This window comes from Aquarana catesbeiana, linkage group LG07 (assembly GCF_042186555.1).
Source record: "Aquarana catesbeiana isolate 2022-GZ linkage group LG07, ASM4218655v1, whole genome shotgun sequence".
NCBI lineage: Eukaryota > Metazoa > Chordata > Amphibia > Anura > Ranidae > Aquarana > Aquarana catesbeiana.
This window is the reverse complement of record NC_133330.1, coordinates 292,228,504-292,247,288: the sequence shown is the minus strand read 5'-3', so window position 1 is coordinate 292,247,288 and position 18,785 is coordinate 292,228,504. Positions and strand designations below refer to the sequence as shown.

At 43.6% G+C, this 18,785-nt stretch overlaps 1 protein-coding gene across 1 annotated transcript; it reads left to right on the top strand.

Moving 5' to 3' along the window:
• Positions 1 to 558: 558 nt before the first annotated feature.
• BTF3L4 (basic transcription factor 3 like 4) lies at positions 559 to 18,435 on the top strand. The gene is made up of 6 exons (XM_073593536.1): positions 559 to 667; positions 8,382 to 8,442; positions 11,305 to 11,418; positions 11,675 to 11,876; positions 15,309 to 15,368; positions 18,247 to 18,435. Exons 2-6 carry the CDS (start codon positions 8,389 to 8,391, stop codon positions 18,291 to 18,293), a joined length of 477 nt encoding a protein of 158 aa, XP_073449637.1. The 5' UTR covers positions 559 to 667; positions 8,382 to 8,388; the 3' UTR covers positions 18,294 to 18,435.
• Positions 18,436 to 18,785: the final 350 nt, after the last annotated feature.

The following is an 18,785-nucleotide window of genomic DNA, read 5'->3' as shown; positions in this document are numbered from 1 at the left end:
CTAAGAATCACATTACTTTTATACAATGTGCTGTGATGTGATAAATGGCCGCCTGCCTCATTTATTTTTAGAGCATGCCAATGCAGCATGTTAGTGTTCTGGCACAATAGAAAATGGGGCTTTCAGCCTTATTGCTGCCTGTACCCCGGTTAGGGAGATTCACCCTCTCTATTTCTCCTGTTTACTATATCCATAGACTAACAGAAAATCATAAATGTTGGGTTGTCACCAGAACAGGAACAGAGGGGAAGTCTTCCAATGGGGACACTAGTTCTGGTGACAGTCAGACTTTGGAGGGACTTCCTCTCACTTCCTGTTTTAAGTATGGGGCAGGAAGTGAAGGAAAATCTCCCCTATGGGACAGAGAAAGGACAGATCCCTTATTCTATCCATAATAATAAAAATAGTTTTTTTATTTTTAGTTCTGTGTGAATGTAACGCGCCAGGACACAGAAGTGTGCATGGGCCCTCAGTGTTCAGAATGATGTGAATACTTTATTGGTATGTGTATTGTGGACACATTACAGAGACTCCTTTCCTCCACACTCCAAGGCAGAACCATACGCCTGTTGTCAGGCTCCGCCCTCTACGTGCGTCACGACGTGACGTTCCGCCCTTCTGCCATTCTCGCCATCTTGATTACCTCGTGTTGAAGCGGAGCTGCTCGGTGAGGGTTTGTGTTGTGTCCGGTGTAAGGGGGGGATGGGAGGCGGTGTCCGGTGTTGGTGTAGGGAGGGCTCTCAGTGTTCGGCCCGGGGAGGCCTCGCTGTGTGGTGTCAGGGAACCGCGGGGCTCTCTGGGTAATGATTGCCAGGCCTCGCTCTGTCTGCTGGATTCTATACTCCCCCGTCAGCCGGTCCTATCCCGGACTAGGCACCGGGGCCTGATCTCCGGGACAGGGACATGACCGGTGTAGAACAGTCTATACATCCCTCTCCTGTGTGTGAGAGCCCGGAGTGTTTTCCCTGGAGGAGGGGGATGTTTGTGAGCTTCATCACCGGAGTCCATGGCAGGGCTGGGGGGACTGCATGGCTCCATATCCCGGGGGGTGTGTAGGGATCCACGGGAGAGAGGTTACCATAGGAAGCCATGGTCTGGGGTGGTAGGAGAATAGGGATCTACTAGGGGGGATGGGTAATGTAGGGATCTAGGGGGGATGGGTAATGTAGGGATCTAGGGGGGATGGGTAATGTAGGGATCTAGGGGGGATGGGTAATGTAGGGATCTAGGGGGGATGGGTAATGTAGGGATCTAGGGGGGATGGGTAATGTAGGGATCTAGGGGGGATGGGAATGTAGGGATCTAGGGGGAATGGGAATCTAGGGGGGTGGTAATGTAGGGATCTAGGGGGGTGGTAATCTAGGGGGATGGGAGTGTAGGGATCTAGGGGGGTGGTAATCTAGGGGGATGGGAGTGTAGGGATCTAGGGGGGTGGTAATCTAGGGGGATGGGAGTGTAGGGATCTAGGGGGGTGGTAATCTAGGGGGATGGGAGTGTAGGGATCTAGGGGGATGGGAGTGTAGGGATCTAGGGGGTGGGAGTGTAGGGATCTAGGGGGGTGGTAATCTAGGGGGATGGGAGTGTAGGGATCTAGGGGGTGGGAGTGTAGGGATCTAGGGGGGTGGTAATCTAGGGGGATGGGAGTGTAGGGATCTATTGTCTGGGGGGGTGGTGGTAATGTAGGGATCTGGGGGGGATGGGAGTGTAGGGATCCATGGTCGGGGGGTGTATGGATCTAGGGGTGGGAGGTTGGAATATAGGGATCCAGGATCTAAGGGGGGGTAGTGTATGGATCTAGGGGGTGATGAAGAAGTAAGGATCCAGGATCAGGGAGGATCTATGATCTGGGGGGGCAGTGTAGGGATTCACAATGACTCAACTCAACTGGGTTATGTCTTGGTGTATTGACTCAAAGTAATACCACAAAATCACAATGACAGCAGGGCAACCAGCACTTTAAAAAGTGGAGGTCAGCAATGGCCGCTCCTTTATTTCTCTTTATATTTTCTGTAAAGTGGGACACCGGACAAATGTCTAAATACCTCTATGATTTATTAGTGGATACAAAGCTGCATTTATTTGCCTTTTATATCTGCTTTCAGTGCACCTTTAGGCTCCATGTGCACCAGAGGCAGAAAAAGTAGCACAAAAATGCTCATAGTGACTATTGTTGCACACACTACACACATGCATCCACAGCAGTTTAAAGCAGAGCTCCACCCAAAAAGGGGAAGCTTTGCTCATCTGCGCCCCCCCCCTCGGCCAAATCTGGTACCTTTTGGGAGGGGGGGGGGGGTTACCTGGTTTTGACAGGTACCCGCTCCCACATCCGGCTGAGTTTGCCCCCTTCCCCCGATGCCTGCCCATTCAGAGTGCAGCACACTTCATGCATGCGCAGTAGGGGACAGGCTGGGAAGCTGAAAGGCTTCACTGCCAGTTTTCCTTAGTGGAGATGGTGGTGACAGACTCAGTAGCTGATTGAAAGAACGACTTGGGTGAGGACACTGCTGGATCCGTGGACAGGTAAATGTCCTAATATAAAAAAAAAAAAGTACTCAAGTTGCCTGGCAAAGTTGTACAGTTACATGACTTCAGGTTACAGTAGTGTGAACCGAGCCGAAAGATCATTTTAGCATGTGGTCTGATGTGCACAAGCTCTAAAGCTGCAAACACACCCAAGCAGAGCGTTTTTTTTTTTTTTTTTTCTCAGAAGCATTTTTTAAGTGTTCACATGCATATTCATGCTTCTACATTTTTTGCTTTAGCCAGCTATAAGGACTGGGGGGCGGAGGCTAGTCCTTACCGGTTAAAAATGCCTTAAAGCGGTGTTCCCGCGCCATCATTGAGGTTCAAGCTAAACACTCATGTGAATTACCATCGCAGTTTGTGTGATTTAGTTTGTCAAGTGTTCAGGTCATTTACAATATTTGACTTTAGGGTCTGTGACAAACTCACCCGGGACGGAGTGAGGGACGTTCCGTGACAGGGTCCTTTCACACGAGCGTTCCGATTTGTTTCATCAGTTCAGTCACATTTTTTCAAAGAAAAAACGGATACGTTTCTTATCAGGTTCTCATCAATTTTACATCAGGTTTTTCTTTTTAAATCCACTACCAATGCAAAACCGGATTCAAAAGGGACCGTTTGTCCATTTACATCTTTTTTTTTTTTTTTTTTTTTCTTCCGTTCTGTGTTTTTTCCAAAAAACAGATGTTGATGTAAACGGATGTAAATAGATGGTTTCATCCGCTTTTCCATAGAGATGCATTGATGTCCTTTTTTCATTTGTCAAGACGGGGGGACGGGCCTCATGGTTTGCTTCTATATGCTTTGGTACACCCAACACAGATTGATACATATTTTCATAACGCTACATTTATTTTCAATCCAAAGAGTTTGGAAAATTGGTCACATGGCCACAAAATAGATACTTTTTCTTGTGTGAAGCTTAGTAAAAAGAAAAGCCCAGGTTATTATATGAGTACATTGAGTATTTGTTTTCCAGCAGCCCTTTTATAATTGTACTGCCCATTTGATGACCCTCAGATGGAAAATGCTGATGAGGTGGTTCTATTTTTATCTGCACTCCATGAAATACTACAATGGACGGAGTACTATAAAGAAGAGGGAACACCGAATTGGTTTGCTTCCAGCATTCTAGTATTGTGAAAAAGGTTATATAAAAGTCATCTGCATGAAATCCCCGGTCCATCCAGATTAACCGCCTTCTGCAGTTCTATCAATTTTATATCTACTTCCTTGAGAAATTTCACAGTTTTGTACTGCAGACACATAGCTATAGGGCCAGTTCACGCCATAGACACGCAGTCCGGATGCATTCCAGATGCTTTTCTGCATGCGCATTTTTGATGCGCGTTTGGTGCAGTCCAGCACTTTTTTTTTTTTTTTTACCCCCTTTTTTTCTTAACCTTAAGGACGTATGCGTTCCGGCTCATTCCAGTGCGTGTTTGATGCATTTTACAGCATTCCAGTACAGTTCAGTGCAGGAAAAATGCAGCACGTTTTACTTATTTTTTTTCTGGAACTGCAAGCACTGGTGTGAACTTTTAATTTGCCATTGAAAATCACATAACCTACTTTAAATGCATTTTTGATGCAGAAAAAAAACGCCTTGGCCTGCATGTGGTGTGAACTGGCCCTTAGCGAATAAAGACATATTTCTTAAAGGTGTTGCAAAGTCTTGTTTTTTTAAAACAAAACAAAAAAAAAGTCATACCTCCCTCTGTGCAAGCGTTTTGCTTGCACAGAGTAGCCTTGATCCTCCTCTTCTGGGGTCTCCCAGCGGCGCTCCTGGCTCCTCCACCCGCATTGAGTGCTCATACAGAGAATTGCTTTCCTTGGGGGCACTCGTGCGGGTATGCTCCTGTGTCCTGCTGCTGGGCCCATTGACAGAGACAGCAAGAATCGGCCCCGGCTCCCACATCATTGGATTTGATTGACAGCAGTGGGAGCCAATGGTTCCTGCTGCTATCAATCTATCCAGAGAGCACCCAAGTCACCGGCTGAAGCTTGTCTGCTCATCCCCATCGCTGGAAAGATCGGGCTCAGGTTAGTAAAAGTGGGGCTCTGGCGGGCTGCTGTGGCACAGGAGGGTTTTCGCCTTAAAGTGGAGTTCCACCCAAAAGTGGAACTTCCACTCATCAGATTCCTCCCCCCCTCCGGTGACACAGTTGGCACCTTTCAGGGGGGAGGGGGGTACAGATACCTGTATATTACAGGTATCTGTACCCACTTCCGGCGTAGATAGCCGCAGAATCAGCGGTTATTTACGCCACTTCCTGCTCCCTCCCCGCTGCCTGCTGGGAAACACACGGGTCCCAGAGGCAGCAGGGAGCATTCGTATTGCGCGGCGCGACTCGCGCATGCGCAGTAGGGAACCGGGAAGTGAAGCCGCACGGCTTCACTTCCTGATTCCCTTACCGAAGATGGAGGCGGCAGCACCCGAGGACGGAGAGACGCTTCGGCCTCGGGTGCGGACATCGCGGGCGCCCTGGACAGGTAAGTGTCCATGTTTTAAAAGTCAGCAGCTGCAGTATTTGTAGCTGCTGACTTTTAAAAAAATTTTTTTCGGCGGCGCTCCGCTTTAATACATAGAATGCATTAAGGTGAAAAACCTAGAGGGTTTACAATCCCTTTAATAGCTTTTTGGTGCACTCTTCGAGTGTTCCCAGAGCCCTGTACAGCGGTGGCAATTTTGAGATGTGACAGTGGCTGCGGGAGGAGGAACCCCCCCACCCAGTGTCATTGAGGGAGGGTTGCCGGGGCATGTTACACCCTATATATGGGTGTAATGTGAGATATGTTCCAAAAGATGCACTTGGCTTTTAAATTTGTGCATGCTTCTTCTGGGTGAAAAATGCATGAAAGCCAACCATGTGCACTAGTAGAATTTCAATCAATATTTTTCATTTGAAGAAAGTTAATTCGTTTTTGCAATGGGGTCAAATCAGCGTTTGTTTTAGGCCACGGTGACACACATTTTGAAGGGGTAGGATGGAAATCTTTCTTGTATTAGTGAAATTCTAACAGTTTGTATATTTTGTTCTGGAAAGTCCATTAGTTAAAAAATAAAATATTAAAAGCAAACTTTCAGTGCTTTCACACTTTGACAATGGAACACTGTACCCAAATGAAATTTTTATAATTTTTTTTTCCCCCACAAATAGAGCTTTTTGGTGGTATTTGATCACCACTGGGTCTTTTATTTTTTGCTAAACAAATAAAAAAAACGTGAAATTTTGGGAAAAACTTTTATTTCTTCATTTCTGTTATAACATTTTGGAAAGAAGTAGGCTTTCTCCTTCACTGAGGGGGCACTAATATGCGGCACTGATGGGCGGGGCACTGGTTGGCATCCCTGATGGGCGGGGCACTGGTTGGCATCCCTGATGGGCAAGCCCTGGTTGGCATCCCAGGCTGGCACCGCTGATGGAGCTGCACTGGACACAGGTGATCACATGGCAAAGAGCCTGTGTCATAGGCTCTTTACAGAGATCGGAGATGCGGTGTGTCAGAGCGACACAACGCACTACCAATTGCTGCGAGTGGCTTATTTTGCTGGAAGTCATATGATGTCCAGTCAGGATAATGGAACCCCCGCCCGGCCTTCATTTTGCTATAGGCCTGGTGGGATGTGGGTAAAGTACTTTCGAACAACATTCATCATGTCAGTGAATGTACTGATGAGAATTATCATGCACAGGGTGCTTAAAAATCTACTACTGTATGGTCAACATAAAGCAGAACTAATGTTAAAAAAAAAAATGCAAACCGTCAGGGTCTTTATTGCAGGAGAGACATACAATGCCTCTTCTACAATAAAGTGACATCATCCCAAGCTGCCCAATTAACACAGTTGAAGACCGACATCAGGAAAAAGCTGGGGAGAAGATGCAGGAGTCGGACCGTTGGAACTAAGGTATGTATTTTAACCTTTAGTACAGTTTTTTAGAGAGAAACCACAAGGCCAGCTCTGTTATCTTCTAGGCCAGTCCTTCTCAAACAGGAATCCTCATGAGGTTGCTAGAAGTTCCTTGAGTAATTACTACCTCTCAGATAAGTAACCACTGTCACCAATAATCTTTTCAGCTGTTTGTACTGACAACATATGTGGGAAACATTCTTCCTCCTTCTTGACCATTGTGCCAATGTTCTGTAAGTTGTAGATAAAAATAGTTTTTGGCAAAATGCAGGCGCCTGTACTTAAAGTGATTGTAAGTGCTATTATTTTTTTCTTAAAATGTTGTTATACTTGCCAGCTTTGTGCAGAGTAGTTGCTTACCTCCAGTTTGGTGGTCCCTTACCAACACTGTCCCTTCAGCAAGGGGGGCTAAGGTGTGTGCATGCCCCTGAGGCAGACTGCGTACTTCCATAGATGGACACAAAGTCTGTAAGCCATGTTCCCGCTCCCTCCTTGCAGAAGTTTGGCTGACAGCAGCAGGAGCCTATGGCACTTAGTTTCCTGTGAAAGCAGAAAAAAAGAGATCAGTGCTGCCGCCAGGACAGTGCTGGAGTGGCTAGAGGTGTCAGGTCAACACCTAATCAGAAACACATGGAAAGTAAGTTACAATGGATCCAATGGCATAGTTCACACCAGTGTAGTCAGTTCCAGTGCATTTCAGTTCCAGAAAAAAAAGTAGAACGTGCTGTTTTTTTTTCCTGCATGGAACTGTGATGGAACGCATCATAAACACCAAAAATGCACCAGACCCCCCAGTACAGTGACAGGAAAAGGAAGAAAAATGTATTAACTTCTCCCATGATCCTCTTCTGGTCACATGCACATCGGGACAAGATGGCGCATAGAAGGCTGTATCTGGACACTGATAGGCTCTATCAACTGTGGATGTACCCAATAACGCCTTCTCTCGCAGGCAGTCTCAGCAGTGCAGTGGCCATAATGAATAAGCCTACCAGGGCAGACATCTTTTCTACACAACAGTATGCTGTTAGGTTTATTAATCATAAATCCATCTAATTGACCTGCAGAACAACATGGTTTGTGAAAAGCTGTGTAGAATTTTAGGCGCCCGGTTATAGATTTTAAAGCGGAGTACCAACCAAAAGTGGAACTTCCGCTTATTTGTCTCCTCTCCCCCTCCAGTGCCACAATTGGCACCTTTCAGGGGGAGGGGGGACAGGATACCTGTGTTTGACCAGTATCCTGTTCCCACTTCTGGGAGTCCGGGCCGTGGCCCGTAACATGACCCCGGGGCTCCCTTCTCCTCTCCCTGTCGCCGGGCCAGTAGGAGAGAGGAGCGGGGCCTCGCGCATGCGCAGTAGGGTTCCCAGCGTGAAGCCATAAGGCTATACTCCTGGGCTCCCCCACCCGCAATGGCGGCGGCAGCAGCAACCGATGGCTGATGGAAACATCAGCTTCGGTGCCGACATTGCGGCACTCCAGGACAGGTAATTGTCCTATTGTTAAAAGCCAGCAGCTGCAGTATGTGTAGCTTTTTTTTTTTTTTTTTTCTTTTCTTTTCTTTTTTGGGCAGAACACCACTTTAATGGATAAGTTCACATTTGGTAAGGACCCAACTGAGGCAACAAATAGGAAACTACTAGTAAATGGGCTAAAAATGTTTTGTGGACTTCCTCTGGTGTGAACAGTGCTTAGCATGGATTTTTCCTTTTTAAAGGATTTAATTTTGACATGCTGAAAAATGTAGTAGGAAGTCTATTTAAAGCTAAACCTTTATTTAATTCGCATTTTGTACTCTGGGAAGCTTATTCAATCTATGGGATGCAAAATTACATCCAGCCATTCAGAGCCTGTTTTACTTGGCTGTCAACTTTGATTTATTTTCCACAGTCTGTTTCAGGAGAAATATTTATTCATTTTTGTTTTTTTTTTGTTTTAGGTCCATTATGAATCAGGAAAAACTAGCAAAACTTCAGGCTCAGGTCCGGATAGGTGGTAAGGTTAGTACTTTTTTTGATTATGTCCTTGGCTCTTTAAATTCTTTTGGTTTGTTCATTCGACTTTGAAAGCCCAACTTACACTAAAAAATATTTTGTTTGTATTGTTGGGAAGTATTAAAACCTCTTCCTTTTTTTCTGCTGTCTTTTGTTTTGGAGAGATTTTTCTCACTTCCTGTCTTGGTTACACGATCTCTCACACACAATATGTCACTGGTACAGGATGCATTAATTATTCCTTTTACATATAGACAGAGGCATTCAAACTGCATTTTAATTGTAGGTGTACACCCCATTCACATTTGTGTGACTTGGGACATCAAAGTCACATGACAAGTTGAACCCCATGTTTTCCAACGATAACTATTCATATATGTGCGACTTAAAGTCACAGTGACTTCAAAGTAGTTGTACCTGTATGTTTTACATGCAGCAGTGGGGTCCGACATTGCAGAGGGACAAGAAGTCACATCTAAGCTGCATCCATCCTATAGTGCATCACAGTTACACTCCAAAGTCAAGCAAATGGGAATATGACAAAGCATTCACTGATATTGTGAGAAGAGGGTGATACACACACACACACGCGATCCTCAAAATATAGCCAGTTTTCTATTAAAATAGAAACTTACAGTGTGGATCGAAAGTTTGGGCACCCCAGGTAAAAATGTGTATTAATGTGCATAACTAAGCCAAGGAAAGATGGAAAAAAATCTCCAAATGGCATCAAATTACAGATTAGACATTCTTATAATATGTCAAAGAAAGTTAGATTTTATTTCCATCATTTACACTTTCAAAATTATAGAAAACAAAAAATGGCATCTGCAAAAGTTTGGGCACCCTGCAGAATTTATAGCATGCGCTACCCCCTTTGCAAAGCTGAGACCTGCCAGTGTCATGGATTGTTCTCAATCATCGTCTGGGAAGACCAGGTGATGTCAATCTCAAAGGTTTTAAATGGCCAGACTCATCAGACCTTGCCCCAACAATCAGCACCATGGGTTCTTCTTCGCAGTTGTCTAGAAAAGTAAAAATAGTTGATGCTCACAAAGCTGGAGAAGGCTATAAGAAGATAGCAAAGCGTTTTCAGATGTCAATATCCTTTGTTCGGAATGTAATTAAGAAATGGCAGTCATCAGGAACAGTGGAAGTTAAAGCAAGATCTGGAAGACCAAGAAAAATATCAGACAGAACAGCTCGCATGATTGTGAGAAAAGAAATTCAAAACCCACGTTTGACTGCACGATCCCTCCAGAAAGATCTGGCAGACACTGGAGTTGTGGTACACTATTCTACTATAAAGAGATACTTGTACAAATATGGTCTTCATGGAAGAGTCATCAGAAGAAAACCTCTTCTACGTCCTCACCACAAAAATCAGCGTTTGATCTTTGCAAATGAACATATAGACAAGTCTGAGGCATTTTGGAAACAAGTTTTGTGGACCGATAAGGTTAAAATAGAACTTTTTGGCCGGAATGAGAAAAGGTACGTTTGGAGAAGAAAGGGCACAGAATTTAATGAAAAGAACCTCTGTCCAACTGTTAAACATGGGAGTGGATTAATCATGCTTTGGTGATGTATTGCAGCCAGTGGCACAGGGAACATTTCACGAGTAGAAGGAAAAATGGGTTCAATAAAATTTCAGCAAATTTTGGATGGTAACTTGATGCCATCTGTGAAAAAGCTGAAGTTAAAGAGAGGATGGCTTCTACAAATGGATAATGATCCTAAACACACCTCAAAATCCACGTGGGATTACATCAAGAGGCGTAAACTGAAGGTTTTGCCATGGCCTTCACAATCTCCTGACCTCAACATTATTGAAAATCTATGGATAGACCTTAAAAGGGCAGTGCGTGACAGACAGCCCAGAAATCTCAAAGAACTGGAAGACTTTGTAAGGAAGAATGGGCAAAGATACCTCAAACAAGAACTGACTCCTGGCTGGCTACAAAAAGCGTTTACAAGCTGTGATACTTGCCAAAGGGGGCAGTACAAGATATTAACTCTGCAGGGTGCCCAAACTTTTGCAGACGCCATTTTTTTGTTTTCTGTAATTTTGAAAGTGTAAATGATGGAAGTAAAATCTAACTTTTTTTGACATATAAGAATGTCTAATCTGTAATTTGATGCCATTTTTCCATCTTTCCTTGGCTTCGTTATGCACATTAATACACATTTTTACCTGGGGTAAATCGATCCCCACTGTATTATAGAGCCTATACAGCGCTGTGTTACAGCAGCAGGATGGGAACTTCCTGTCCTGTTCCTGCAGCAAAATCGTGTTGAGCTGAGCGCTGCTCAGCCATTTATATGCAGTTTTGTACTTTCTAAATTAATACAAAGCTTTCTCTTAATTAGCTGAAGTGGCCAGATGATGTTATGATCTCTGCCTCAGCAAATTAGAGGAAGCTTTTTATTCCTTTCAGAACTCACAAAGCTTCTTGTGAATGGCTAAGCAGGAGGGGGACGGGAAGGATACCGTGTGTAGGTAAGCCTCAGTGCGGATAGCCGCTGCATTTGTTTGGACCAGCTGGTTCTCTGGTTCCTTCTGCTGGACCCTATGTTGGTGCAGTACACAATAGTGAGCTAGGGATCAGGATGGAACCACATTGTGCTGCAGGAAATGGAGATCTAATACTCACAAGTGTTGAACAGAGCAAAGATCCAATGATCAAGTAGTACAAAGCTTCCCCTTTTACAGACCCTTTCCTTGTTACAGCTTTTTAACCAGTCTTTAACCCATACTTTTTGCCAGCCTTTTTAACACTATATTAAAACTTGATATGCTCTATAATTATAGTGCTGTACTGAGTTTTTACATTTGTCACAATGCCTGCTGTTTTTGCTTTATCTTAGGGCACAGCCCGCAGAAAGAAGAAGGTTGTACACAGAACAGCAACAGCAGATGACAAGAAACTTCAGAGTTCTCTCAAGAAACTGGCCGTAAATAATATTGCTGGAATTGAAGAGGTAATGCTGTTTGGGATCAAGTGGAAATCAGCTTCTGTTCTGCCCAATAAGCAAATATTTCACACTATTTCTATCCCAAGCAAAAAGTATTTTCCTCTGGTGTGGTGGCTAGTTTTCAATGGCGAAGAATATATTTTATTTAAGTGACATGACACAAACATCTTAAAAAGACAAAATATTCATAAAATTGTGCATGAACTGAGTTGGATTAAAGGGAAACTATAGATGTAGAACTTTTTCTTTTTTTTTTTTGCAGGTAAATATGATTAAAGATGATGGCACGGTTATCCACTTTAACAATCCCAAGGTCCAAGCATCCCTCTCCGCCAACACATTTGCCATTACCGGCCATGCAGAATCCAAGCAGATCACAGAAATGCTCCCAGGGATCCTAAGTCAGCTGGGTGCTGACAGCCTCACAAGTCTCCGCAAGCTAGCTGAACAGTTCCCTCGGCAGGGTAAGGGACCTTCTTTGTCATCAGTTCAGTCATTTCTTCACTGGGCTGTGTTGGCATATCTTTTATAGTGTATCCAAAAAGGTTTTAGATAGATTAGGGAAAAGTTGTTATAACCCATGTCAAGTATTTTTTTTTTCCTGCCTTAAGGAGATAAGGATAATCTCTCCAAAGTTAAGGAGATCTTTCCTACCTGCAATCACTAGAGCAATTGTCCCATTGAAAGATTTCCCCACAAATCCTGTTGAGGTTGCAACAAATTAACCACTTGCTGAATGCCCTATAGCAAGTTTACTGCTACAGGGACGGCAGCTGTGCACCGGACCGCGTATACACGTGATTCCGGACTTCCACCTGCAGGGGGCACACTGTCGATCTGTGGGTGCCGGTGTCTTGCCGACAAAGTTCCCTCGGCGGATAAGGACCCCCCCTTACTTCGCAGGCGCAGCGCTTGCGCAGTACGAACTACTAGGAGCTGCCGAAGATAGCCGAAGCAGAAAATCTTCAATCAGCTGTACACGGCGCCTGGATCCAGGTTCAAGCCCCACCATCCAAGTGGACCTAGAGGGAGAATAAAAAAGTGCAGAGCGAAGCGAGGCCGTGCCCGAAGCGTGGCGAGCAAAGCGAGCCCGCGAGGGGCCCTCTTACAGGCGCCGTGTACAGCTGATTTCCAACTATTACGCTTCGGCTATTTCCGCAGGCGCAGCGCCTGCGCAGTAGAGGGGGGTCCTTATCCGCCTAGGAACTTTCTCGACAGAACACCGGGCACTCAATGTCTTCCAACACTCGCCAATCGTCTGTAAAGTACACAGAACAGAACAGTACAATCCCTGCTCTGACAGGGGGTAAGGGATGGATTCTGTGTTCCTGCAAAACACACAAAATAAACACCCTGGATGTTTAACTCCTTCTCAGCCAGTGTCATTCATACAGTGACCAGTGTCTGGTTCCTGCAAAGTGTCAGAATGTCTGCTGTAATAGCACAGTCCCACTATAAGTCGTCACTATTGCTAGTAAAAAAAAAAAAAAAAATTATTCCATAAATATATCCCATAGAGTGTAGATGCTATAACGTTTGTGTAAAGCAATCAATGTACACACATTGGGATTTTTTTTTTAACAAAAACGTAGCAGAATACATATTGGCCTAAATTTATGAAGAAATTTAGATTATTTAAAAATCTATTTGATGCGTCTTCTAGCCAAAATTTAAAAAAAATATACACTATTTTTTTTTTTTTTTTTTATAATTTTCGGTCTTTTATGTTTATAGCGCAAAAAATAAAATTACGCAGTGGTGGTCAAATACCACAAAAAGCTTTATTTGTGGGGGGAAAAAAATGACATTTTATTTTGGTGCAGAGTTGCACGACCGTGCATTTGTCAGTTAAAGTAACAAAGTGGTGTATCGCAGAAAATGGTCTGGTCATGAAGGGGGGGGGGGGGTAAATCTTCCGGAGGTCAAGTTGTTAGATTTGAAAAGTGGGTTACCAGGCCAGATAAAGCATTTTGAATCCTGACACAGACATCAATAAAACACTAACTGGGGATCCACCTTTCCTTGGTTTATCCAAACTAAAAAATGTGGATTTGGATGTCCTTTGAAAAAGTAAAAATCTTTTAAACAGAGCACGTAGCAGTTTAGACTTAATGAGATGTAAAATGTAGTTTGTGTGCACATGCCTATTTCCTGTGAAGAGCATCCTAATACTGCACTCGGACACATACAGAAGGAAAGCTGCCTATCGTTATTGTGCGTACTAAAATATTAGGCTTCATATTTAGCTATATTTACTTTTACTTTGTTTCTCAGCTTCAGTCGGGGGGGGGGGGTTTAAAGTGATTGTAAAGGCTCTTTTTTTCTTTTTTGTTTAAATAATAAATATGCCTATACTTACCTGCTCTGTTCAAGGGTTTTGCACAGAGCGGCCCTGATCCTCCTTTTCTGGCGGCGCTGCTCCTCCTCATTGGGTGTCTCCACGGAGATCTGCATTCCATGGGGGCACTCATGCGGGCGCATTCCCGAGTCCTGCTGCTGCGTCCATTGACACAGAAAGCAGGACTCGGCCCTGGCTCCCGTGTCACTGGATTTGATTGACAGCAACGGGAGCCAATGGCTCCTGCATCTATCAATCTATCCAGTGAAGACCCGAGACAGCGGCTGGAGCTGCTCTGCTCATCCTTTAACGTTGGACCAATCGGGCTCAGGTAAGAAAAAAGGGGACTCTGGGGGGCAGCTGTACCACAGAACATTTTTCACCTTAATGCATAGAAAAACCCTGAGCCTTTACAACTCCTTTTAAAGTTTGACATTGCTTGCCATTTCAACTTCCTGTCCTGTCTCCCAGCTTCTGAGTGTTTAAAGTGGAACTTTACTCTCCCAATCAACATTGGCTATTATTAATCCTTATGCTGCTAGCATTAGTAAATAGATAGGAAAGTATATCGTATAACTTAAACTTTTGATGTCACATATTCCAGGAGTCTTTATGAGGGGAGGAAAAGTGGAGGAGTTTTCTCAGCCAAGCACATCCTCGTGCCTACATGCTTGAGCTAGGGGCAGATGAATTAGGAAGTAAATGCTACATAAGTCATCTGCTCTTACTCAAGAAGACCAGGGGCAGAAATGCTGGGGGGGGGGGGGGGGGGGTTTAAAGAGATTTCTCAACAAAATAGAGCATGGAGACATGGATGGATGGGTGAGTTTGCTTTGAATATTAAAAATGAATGAAATCGTGTTTTCGGTTTGTGATGCTCAGATGCAGTGAAGATCATATTTAGGGTTGGATAGTTCATATGGCAGTATCTCAGGCTCAATGAATTAAGACAACAGTTTCCACAGCGCTTTACAAATTGTGGGCAGACAGAGTTACAGTACAATTCAATACAGGAGGAATCGGAAGGCCCTGCTCATTAGAGCTTACAATCTAAAAGCTAATAGGGAGGCAAATGTATATATCTTTCATACCATAACAGTAGAAATGTAAACTGAGTGATCAGGTTCTTGCATAAGTGGAGTCTTGATTAATTCTCTTTAAAACTTGGCATGCTCAGTATTTTTTTTTGTAAAGATGCTGCTGACAGAATCAACCACCAGCTTATGTAGTCTCTAATTGCGTTTGGATTTTCATATCTTTTTATACTGCAGGGAATGCAGCTCCTTTGCTATAGCCATAGAGGCTGCTTAAGGGATAATTTGGTGGCTTGCCTTTTGGTTGGTTTAAAAATAGCCAACAGCTGCCATGTACACCCATGCTTGCCACTAAAACCATATGCTACTATAAATGCGTTCTAACAAGGCTGGGGACAGCTGTCTACAACCTACATGTTACATTGCGTTTTCTGTCGCCAGTTGATTTTCAGTCTTTTCCAGTTTTATTTCAACTGTTAGTTACTAGGTGGCATTATAACAATCTTCCTCTGTGTTTGTTTTAGTATTGGATAGTAAGGCACCTAAACCAGAGGACATAGAAGAGGAAGATGACGATGTCCCTGGTAAGTAATTTGTGAAGCCGGAAACTCAAATATTCCATCATGGTGTTGCTCCTCCCTCTCTTTCCCTGTCTGTCTCCAATGTTTCCATTAACATTCCAGTGTGGAATTCCAAGGAGAGCTAGCAGGTGTGGCTTACCAGCGGCAGAATTTGTCCTACACTGTTCTTGTGTACATCCAGGGCTGCTGAAATAGTAAAGCTTTTATGTATATGCACTGTATTAACAAATATTGCAATGTATATGCTTTAGAGGCATAAATTCTGGGGGCTTACAAAGTGTTTTACATTACCATTGGAGATTCCTAACTTTCACAGTACTCTGTTGAACTACAGTGAGATCCTCCTATTTGCTTGGATTAATGAATGGAAAAAAAAAAAAAAAAATCAGTGTAGTTTTATGTAATCAATAGTTTTTTTCTTTTTTTATTACTACTAGTTCAGCTACCTAAATTCTGCCCTAATGTTATTTCTTAGTCCTCTTTATAGCAGAAACCAGACTGAGCTGTACAGGATTTATATATTTAGTATCTCACAAAAGTGAGTACACCGCTCATGGTTTTTTTAAGTACCGTATATACTCGAGTATAAGTCGTTCCGAGTATAAGTCGAGGCCCTAATTTACCACAAAAAAAATGGGAAAAACGTATTGACCCGAGTATAAGACGAGGGTGAGAAATTCACAGCTACTGTAAGTGGAAAAGAGGGTCAACAATGCCCATTTGCAGCCTCACTGTGCCCATTTGCAGCCTCACTGTGCCCATTTGCAGCCATAGGTCCCCTGAACTTCAAACTCGGTAGTTAAGGGTTCCTAGATGCCCCCTAGCTGCAGCCAAAATTTGGAGTCTCTGAACCCAAAGGGTCCCGAAATGACATTGCTGCAGATTGACACAGTTGACCAAATTTGGGGCCCCGTATCTCAGGGGTTTCTGCTAAGAACCCCAAATTTGGTGTGCAAACCCAGTGGAACTAGCACCATACACTTTTCAAAGCTGGTGTTTCTAGCACCAAGTGGCCCCGAGATACAGGGCCCCAAAATTCAGTTCAGAAAATGTCAAGCACTTTTCTGCAGCAGAGAATGACATTTTCCGAACCGGTTTTGGGGCCCCGTATCTCAGGGCCACTTGGTGCTAGGAACTTCAGCTTTGGATATGTTGTGGTACCAGTTCCACTGGGTTTGCACACCAAATTTGGGGTTCCTAGCACCAAGTGGCTCTGAGATACGGGGCCCCAAAGTCGGTTCGGAAAATGAAATTTTTTGCTGCAGAAAAGTGCTTGAGTATAAGTCGAGGGGGGCACTTTCAGCACTAAAAAATGTGCTGAAAACTTCGACTTATACTCGAGTATATACGGTATATTATATCTTTTCATGTGACAACACTGAAAAAATTACACTTTGCTACAATGTAAAGTAGTGAGTGTACAGCTTGTATAACAGTGTAAATTTGCTGTCCCCTCAAAATAACTCAACACACAGCCATTAATGTCTAAACCGCTGGCGACAAAAGTGAGTACACCCCTAAGTGAAAATGTCCAAATTGGACCCAATTAGCTATTTTCTCTCCCCGGTCTCATGTGACTCGTTAGTGTTACAACGTCTCAGGTGTGAATGGGGTGCAGGTGTGTTAAATTTGGTGTCATCGCTGGTCACTGAAAGTTCAACCTGGCACCTCATGGCAAAGAACTCTCTAAGGATCTGAAAAAGAATTGTTTCTCTACATAAAGATGGCCTAGGCTATAAGAAGATTGCCAAGACCCTGAAACTGAGCTGCAGCACGGTGGCCAAGACCATACAGCGGTTTAACAGGACAGGAAGCCTCTTCTAAAGATGATGCACAAGAAAGCCCGCAAACAGTTTGCTGAAAACAAGCAGAATAAGGACATGGATTACTAGAACCATGTCCTGTGGTCTGATGAGGCCAAGATTAACTTATTTGGTTCAGATGGTATCAAGCGTGTGTGGTGGCAACCAGGTGAGGTGTAGAAAGACAAGTGTGCCTTGCCTGCAGTGAAGCATGGTGGTGGGAGTGTCATGATCTGGGGCTGCATGAGTGCCGCCGGCACTGGGGAGCTACAGTTCATTGAGGGAACCATGAATGCCAACATGTACTGTGACATACTGAAGCAGAACATGATCACCTTCCTTCGGAGACTGGGCCACAGGGCAGTATTCCAACATAACGACCCCAAACACACCTCCAAGACGACCACTGCCTTGCTAAAGAAGCTGAGGATAAAGTTGATTGACTGGCCAACCTAAACCCTATTGAGCATCTCTGGGGCATTCTCAAATGGAAGGTGGAGGAGCACAAGGTCTCTAACATCCACCAGCTCCGTGATGTCGTCATGGAGGAGTGGAAGAGGACTCCTGTGGCAACATGTGAAGCTCTGGTGAACTCCATGCCCAAGAGGGTTAAGGCAGTGCTGGAAAATAATGGTGGCCACACAAAAAATTGACACTTTGGATCCAATTTGGACATTTTCACTTAGTGGTGTACTCACTTTTGTTGCCAGCGGTTTAGACAATGATGGCTGTGGTTTTTTTTTTTTTTTTTTTTTTGGTTTTTTTTGTTTTTTAATTCCACAACGGTGAAAACCCTATTTTCAGCTGATAATTTTTGGCAGCCAAAATTTTGGTGCATCACTAGTTTTCAGGCATTGGAAATAATTACAAACGTCTTTTTTTGGAGGTTAACACAATTCACATATGCAGCATGTATTTGGACTGCTCTTTGGCTGGAGTTTTTATTTTATTTAATTCAAAAAGCTGCATATTGCAGGTTACACCATTTGTAGTATTGTATTTCATAGGATCAGGTTTAATTGTTTACACTTTTCAGGTGTATGGTGGCTGTTCTAATTTTTCTAATTTTCTTTTTCCAGAACTTGTAGAGAATTTTGATGAAGCATCGAAGAACGAAGCAAATTGAAAAACGTAAATCCTTGGAAGTTGACATGGACTTGATTTTAACAAAAAAGCGAAAAAAAATCAGCTGTGTGGTTCCAAAGTTTTACCATGGAACATCATGTGTTAATAGTTCCATAATATAAATATTTTGTATTTTAACAGTGCTACTGCAGCATTTTTCTTGCTGTTTATTTTGCGTTTTGCACTTCCCTCCCAGGACTTTTGGACAAAGTGGGGAAAAAAAAAAGTAATCGCAACGTTTTGTGTCCGCTCCACATAGCTGCTTGGTGAGCCAAAAGCTCTAGTAACACTTATATTGTTTCCCTATTCCTGTAGACATAAAGGAAAACTTCTTAAAATTGTTTTTCCCTAAATCAATCTGTTTCCTTTTTTCAACATTTTAAATACCAAGTTCACCGAGCACCAGTTTAATTTCTTGGGTGGATGTCCATAGGTTAAATAACCCACAAACCTCTTGTGTGTTTGAGTACTTAGGTTTCCACAAGATCACTGG

What these genes read in the sequence shown, in the direction of transcription:
- BTF3L4 (XM_073593536.1), top strand. Translation starts at nt 8,389, where the DNA reads ATGAATCAGGAAAAACTAGCAAAACTTCAGGCTCAGGTCCGGATAGGT. An exon ending in AGGTCCGGATAGGTGGTAAG is followed by an intron (nt 8,443 to 11,304) that starts GTTAGTACTTTT and finishes GCTTTATCTTAG; the next exon opens with GGCACAGCCCGCAGAAAGAA. An exon ending in ATATTGCTGGAATTGAAGAG is followed by an intron (nt 11,419 to 11,674) that starts GTAATGCTGTTT and finishes TTTTTTTTGCAG; the next exon opens with GTAAATATGATTAAAGATGA.